Genomic DNA, 7,256 nt, shown 5'->3' with positions numbered 1-7,256 from the left:
ATATTGGTCTGTTGTTTACCGATTCCTATAGTGATTAGGTCAATTACTAACATCCTTAATCATATGTTTCTAAGTTATCTACCAACATTGATAACTCTCCTAGATCAATTCTAGTAATTCGTGTTATACAAGACTTAATCGATATGATCGATCCCATTGCTAACGGTTAACCTTTCAAATTGTCTATGTCATTAATGCAATCATGAACATTAAATCACTATTCATATGTCTAACCTAAGGATCCCTCCTCCACTTCCTACCTTATTAACGCAAATTCCACTTACTCTAATGTTAGCAAAACAATATGATACAAGAAACATAATCCAAAATCAATATCCATGACACCCACCCTAGACGGCCTTAAGAAATGATGTTTTTACGGTGAATCCGTTTCATATTGGGTCCATTTGTATCCCATACCTCTCGTAGCATGAAAATAATGAAAAACATTTTTTTTTTTTTTTTTTGTTACAATTCAATTTTGTAGCGGACACATTAGGACTGTATATGTATTTAATTATTTTTGGTTATTCTTTTAAAAAAAATAAAAAAATGATTATATTAATCATTTTCTATTAAAATAATGAAAGTAAACAGTGGAGGAGTTAATTAGAGGATATGCTATTCATTTTACAAACTAAAGAACAATTAAAGCAACTTTGTGATCCCAAATTTGATTTGAATTTTTCGATCCGCCCAAACCCCTTTCAAACGGCTACAGCTTTCTGTCTCTCTCCGTCTCTCTCTTTACAGTGTCTGTACTGTGTGTGTCTCTCATAATTTCTCGCTACTTTGTCTGTCAGAACCCTAAATCTCTTTCACTCTCTCGATCGCTACTCTGAACAAGGATTTTGAAAAGATGAAGCGTTTTATTCAACCAAGAAGCCCCATCTTGAGAGAGAATTCTGTGGATACACCTCCATCAAACGGTTCAAACCCTACTTCGACAAAGCAGAGTAAATCTTCTAGTCGAAAACATAGATCACCCAAAGAAAATGCTCCACCTTCTGACCCCAACGCTATTCCAGATTCGTATCCTTCTCCATCGTTTACGGGTAAACCATCTCCCGGTGCTTCCAGTAAATTGAAATCTCCACTGCCACCCAGACCTCCTCCGTCTAATTCTCACAAGCGGAAGCTTAGTAATGATTTTCTTCTTGAAAATGGTGTTGCTGGATCTTCGGATACTGGGGTCAAGGTATATTTATAAGAGACGATCTTATCTTTCCGAACTGTAAATTGCTGAGTTCTTCAAGAAATTGTACAAGAAAGCCGGTCTTAACATGTAGGAATATATCTAATTTTGTTGTGATCCGGATCAATTTAGGTTATTGTGCGAATGAGGCCACCAAATACTAATGAAGAAGAGGGGGAAGTTATAGTACAGAAGACATCTGATGATTCTTTGTCAATTCTTGGGCAGACATTTACTTTTGACTCTGTTGCGGATGCATCTTCAACTCAGGCACGTTTTGTGCATATTTTTATACGAAATGCATCTAGATTTTAACACTGATGAAATGATTATTGTGTTTCTGTTGAATTCAATTTGTCTTTTTCAGGTAGATATATTCCAGTTCGTAGGAGCTCCCCTTGTTGAAAATTGCATTGCTGGATTTAATAGTTCTGTGTTTGCATATGGGCAGGTATAGTTTGTCTTCCTTCTGACTATAAATGTAACAACTTTCTTTCTTTCATTTTCAAGACTACTTATATTAACTACACACCATGAATAAAATTTGAGTAGACTGGGAGTGGAAAGACCTACACAATATGGGGTCCATCCAATGCATTGTTGGAAGAGGAGTTATCTAGTGATCAACAAGGATTGACACCTCGTGTCTTTGAAAGTCTATTTTTTCGCATGAATGAGGTGAGATTGCATGCTATGTCTTTGTTTCAATTGTCAAGTCTATGTAAAATTATTTATATGTTCACTTGTCCTATCAATGACGAGTTAATGGCAATTTGCATAGGAACAAAATAAACATGCTGACAAGCAACTCATGTATCAATGCCGATGTTCTTTTCTTGAGGTAATATGATAATCCATTTATCATGGACAATTGAACTTCTGTTGTTACAAGTATCTTAAATCCTAATTCTGGGAAACTATATTGACAGATCTATAATGAACAAATTACTGATTTGTTGGATCCAGTTCAAAGAAACCTTCAAATAAGAGAAGATACTAAAACAGGTGTATATGTTGAAAATTTAACAGAGGAGTCCGTTTGCAGTCTAAAAGATGTGACAAAACTTCTGAAAAAGGTTTGGATACTCTACTCCTGTTTAATGAAAGGTTTCCATTATAATGAGTGCCACAACCATCAGTAATCAATCATATCAAGATTCTTCATTTGTCTCTGTTTTATGTTTTTCTTAATATGATAGTTGTATGCAGGGGTTGTCAAATAGAAGGACAGGAGCTACAAGTATAAATATGGAGAGTTCACGCTCTCACAGTGTATTCACTTGTGTTGTTGAATCACGATGCAAGGTAATAATAGTTGTGGTGTCCTATATAGTAATTTTTGTCTTGTGTTTTCATATCCACAATTCAAAATTTATAGAGCAAAGATGGCTTGAGTTCCCTCAAAACAAGTCGAATAAATCTTGTTGACCTTGCTGGATCCGAGAGACAAAAGTCAACAGGTGCAGCTGGGGAACGCTTAAAAGAAGCTGGGAATATTAATCGTTCGCTTTCACAACTTGGGTATGTCACATGATTTATATTATGTTTCATTGATTTCATTTCTATTGATCTTTTCTAAAGTTCATTTATGTTTGACAATTTCAGAAACTTGATTAACATTCTAGCAGAGGTTTCCCAAACAGGAAAGCAAAGGCACATTCCATATAGAGACTCCAAGCTGACATTTTTGTTGCAGGAATCTCTTGGTGGAAATGCAAAACTTGCAATGGTCTGTGCCATTTCACCTTCAGAAAGGTAACAATAACATGACATTCTCTTTTTGATCCTTTTATTTCTGTGTGTGTTTTTAAACTTTTTATAATATAATGAAAACAGCTGTAAGAGTGAGACTTTTAGTACATTGAGATTTGCAAAACGTGCAAAAGCTATCAAGAACAAGGCTGTTGTTAATGAACAAATGCAGGAGGATGTGAACACATTACGTGAAGTCATTCGACAACTAAAGGTACTTTTTCCATTTTTTTTTTTTTTAAAATTCAAGTTTGTGATACAGCTACTGATTGGAATTATTGATATATAACAGGATGAACTAATACGCATGAAGGAAAACAACAATTCACCTGATCCAAATACAGGGTGGAATGCACGTAGAAGTTTGAATCTTCTGAAATACAGCTTAAATCGTCCTATGATGCTACCTCATATGGAAGATGATGAGGATGAAGAAATGGAAATTGTTGAGGAAGCTGAACAAGTTCTTTTAGAAGCCACTGAAGCTTGCAAAAATATGGAAACAGGTAGATGTTATCATGTGAAAATTGAAATCCAGTTTTCAACCTTTCTTTATTGTTTACACTTTTAATCCATCTCCATGAAAACTAATTCAAGTCAAATTCATAAACAGAGACTTCTGAACAAGTTGACAAGTCTGAATTAGTTATTACAACTGCTGATGATAATGAAGAAAATGACACATTTACCACTCCTACCCTTACAATACTACCATCAGAAGTTTCCCCCCCAATCCTCAAGTGTCCAACTCCAAGTGTTTCACCAATAGTTACTAGTAGCAGCAGGAAAAGTTTAAGGACTTCTTCAACATTTACTGCTTCCCAAAATGCCCTTGCAAACAATATTTCTGAATCTATCATGCTTTCACATAAACAGAGTAGTGCTTTTGGACAAACGGATCGTTTGGCTGCTAGTCTGCATCATGGGCTTGAAGTTTTAGATAAAAATAGAAAAAGTTTTGCTTTAGGGCGTTCATCATTCAGGTTTCCATGTAAACCAGTTCAAAAAGATGTTGGTGTTCAAACTTTTTCTCTAGAGAACGTGTTATCTGAAGAGAAAGAGAAATCCATGGAGTATTTGTGCAACAATTGCAAGAGTAAAACATCTGAATTAGTAGAAGATAAAGATACACATGAACATGATACTTCAAATCTGCAGATGGTTCCTTTTGATGGGCCACAATTGGTTGAAAAATCCAAGCAGCTTGTTCCAAAAGTAATGTCTTTTAACAGAAAATAATTATTTATTCATTTTGTTTTGAGATTAATTCACGTGTAACATTCTTGTAGGCAGTGGAAAAAGTCTTGGCTGGAGCTATAAGGAGAGAAATGGTGTTAGAAGAGTTCTGCACTAAACAACACAATGAGATTATGCAACTTAATCGTCTGGTATCATGCTTGTTTTCAGTTCCCTCAATGTTGATATGAAATTACTTTTTTACCCTTTAACCATTTTCATACCATCACAGGTGGAACAGTATAAACATGAACGTGAGTGCAATTCGATTATTGGGCAACTGCAAGAAGACAAAATCGCCCGTCTTGAGAACTTAATGGATGGTGTTTTGTCAGCTGAGGAGTTTGTAAATGAAGAATTGACATCTTTAGCAAATGAACATCAAGTATGCATACATATACGCCTTCTAGATTTTCTCAACTTTCTATGGTTCTTTCATTTTTACTATTTTAAAATTTTCATGCTTCTTTTTTTACATGTGGTACAGATTCTAAAGGAGAAATACGAGAATCATCCGGAAACTTTAAGGAAAGAAATCGAGTTGAAAAGAATACACGATGAATTGGAACGTTACAGGAGCTTCTTTGATATGGGAGAGAGGGATGTGTTAATGGAAGAGATTCAAGATTTAAGGAGTCAACTTCAATCCTATGTAGATTCTTCACCAAAATTCTCTAAAACACAAACTCCTGTTTTACAAATAACATATCCATCTGAAACCAATGAATCCCCTTCTTTATCCACAATCCCAGAGTCAACTGATGAACAGAGATTTGAATCAGAGAGAATCCGATTCAACGAAGAAGAAAGCAAATGGATTTCTCTTACACAAGAGTTGAAAAGTCAACTAGAAGCCAACCGATTGCTTGCTGAAAAGCAAAAACAAGAACTTGAAACAGAAAGAAAATGTTCACAAGAGCTTAAAGAAGCAATGCAAATGGCAATGGAGGGTCATGCAAGAATGCTTGAACAGTATGCTGATTTAGAGGAGAGACATATGAACATGCTAATTAGGCAACGAAAAATTCAAGATGGAATTGAAGATGTGAAGAAAGCAGCTACAAAAGCTGGAGTAAGAGGCAATGAATCAAAATTTATAAATGCTCTTGCTGCTGAAATTTCAACCCTAAAGGTGGAAAGAGAAAGGGAGAGAGGGCGTTTTAGGGATGAAATTAAAGGGCTTCAAGAACAATTGAGAGATACTGCTGATGCTGTACAAGCTGCTGGTGAATTACTTGTGAGACTCAAAGAAGCAGAAGAAGCTGTTGCTTTTTCAGAGGTCAGTTTCTGTTTATCTATTTTTTTTTTACAAAAACAAAAATTTTAATTTCATCAATCATAAATGATGCTATGTGATTACTTAATGTTATATGTCAAAAGAAGGTATTGTTCTCAAGCTATTCTATATACCATTTACAAAACAAAAAAGCCCTTAAAGAAAGCTCATTATATGAGATTCTAATAAAAATTATTCTTTAGAAAATAAATTTATAATCTAATTAAAATATGCAGGCACGTGCGAGAGATGCAGAAGAAGAAACACAGAATGCCTACAAACACATTGAAAAACTCAAGAAAAAACACAAGAATGATACACCAATATACAATCTACAGGAGTCAAACATCAAAGTTGACCAACAACAACAACAACCCAAAGATGAGTTTGACCAATTCTATAATGTGGAAAAAGAAGAGTTGACCACATTACCAGAGTTCTCAGGATACGATAGATGCAACATATAAGTACAAAAAATTGTTATCAACATTTATTTGTACAATACATAATTTTTTTTTTCAAGCATATTCCATTTGAAATATTTAACCACAATAATGTCTACTCTTTTTTCAAGCTTCCATTGAGTTTGTAGGGTCTTTGTTGTAGAGAGACAAAGGGTGGTTAGATCTCATAATTGAAAAAAAGAAATGGCAATGTAGTTTGATACAATGTGGGATCATTTTGTCAATTGGATAGGGGGCAAAAAAAAAAAAAAAAAAAAAGAAAAAGAAAAAGAAAAAGCATAATTTAGACATGGAGTTGACAAGTACCATTCTTTGGAGCCCCCTGAATATTGTTGTATGGTGGGTGTAGATTTTATATGAGTAGAGACCATTAAACAAGTAGCTTGTGGTATTGTCTTCTTTGAAATGTATATCTCCCCTACTTGTGGACCACTTAAGGGTATATCATATATCATATATATGTAATATATTTAATGGACCAAAAGATAGGAACACAACAAAGTAGATAACATTCCTTGCCTAGCCTTACATTATCTAATGAAGAGATAGATAATAATCGACATTCATTTCTTTATTATATTTTTCTTTATAGCAAGATGGGGATGTTTAAAAAGAACATCAAGACAAGGAATGGGCCATGATGGTGACATCAAGAAAGTAATGTGTCTAGGATCGATGATAGTTATATTGCACCAAAGATGATTTTGATTTTGATTTTGTATTGTCAAAACTAAATTGGTATTGGGAATTATGGTACGACATGTTCATGATAGTAACAAGGTAAAGATGTACCGTTTACGTAATTTAACAGTTTATAAGACTTTGTCTTATGAATTTTGTTCTGTGGATTGAAAAAGAAGGCATCATTTGTTGGAAAAGAATCGAATATTGGAATGGACAAGTCGAAGAAGTCTTAACTTATTGTGTAACAAATTTTTTATATGATAGAGAGTGTTTGATTCACAAAATGTTTTTTTTAATGATATATAGTATGCCAAAAAAATTTGAATTCAAATGTTCAAATATAAAGAATTTTATTGTGTCGTGTGTTTTGTGTGTTTTGCTAGCTAAAGATAGAACCAAATTCAATAATAATAATTGGATAATTTTAAATTCACTTGGGTTGTTTCCTTGTTTTTTCATTTATTAAGTTTTTATATGAATAAAATGGACCCGATGAATAATACTGTATGTCTTGATAAAATATTGTATTGAAAGAGCTTTATTTATATATATATATATATATATATATATATATATATATATATATATATATATATATATATATATATATATATATATATATATATATATATATATTTATTGTGCATAA

General features: G+C 33.4%; 1 protein-coding gene across 1 annotated transcript; it reads left to right on the top strand.

Moving 5' to 3' along the window:
• The first annotated feature begins 680 nt into the window (after positions 1–680).
• On the top strand, positions 681–6,037 carry KINESIN-12B (phragmoplast-associated kinesin-related protein). The gene is made up of 16 exons (XM_078959530.1): positions 681–1,198; positions 1,328–1,465; positions 1,563–1,646; positions 1,748–1,873; positions 1,977–2,036; positions 2,125–2,271; positions 2,405–2,500; positions 2,574–2,716; positions 2,801–2,950; positions 3,032–3,161; positions 3,240–3,453; positions 3,561–4,162; positions 4,237–4,335; positions 4,416–4,568; positions 4,671–5,462; positions 5,696–6,037. The coding sequence occupies exons 1-16, from the start codon at positions 860–862 to the stop codon at positions 5,924–5,926; spliced, it is 3,504 nt and encodes a 1,167-aa protein (XP_078815656.1). The 5' UTR covers positions 681–859; the 3' UTR covers positions 5,927–6,037.
• The last annotated feature ends 1,219 nt before the right edge of the window (positions 6,038–7,256 follow it).

The sequence above is a fragment of the Lactuca saligna genome, chromosome 6, assembly GCF_052625555.1.
Source record: "Lactuca saligna cultivar CGN05327 chromosome 6, ASM5262555v1, whole genome shotgun sequence".
Taxonomy (NCBI): Eukaryota; Viridiplantae; Streptophyta; class Magnoliopsida; order Asterales; family Asteraceae; genus Lactuca; species Lactuca saligna.
Note: the sequence above shows the minus strand (reverse complement) of the source record. Positions and strands in the feature narration are given on the sequence as shown.

What these genes read in the sequence shown, in the direction of transcription:
- KINESIN-12B (XM_078959530.1), top strand. Translation starts at nt 860, where the DNA reads ATGAAGCGTTTTATTCAACCAAGAAGCCCCATCTTGAGAGAGAATTCT. An exon ending in CGGATGCATCTTCAACTCAG is followed by an intron (nt 1,466 to 1,562) that starts GCACGTTTTGTG and finishes TGTCTTTTTCAG; the next exon opens with GTAGATATATTCCAGTTCGT. An exon ending in CTGTGTTTGCATATGGGCAG is followed by an intron (nt 1,647 to 1,747) that starts GTATAGTTTGTC and finishes AAATTTGAGTAG; the next exon opens with ACTGGGAGTGGAAAGACCTA.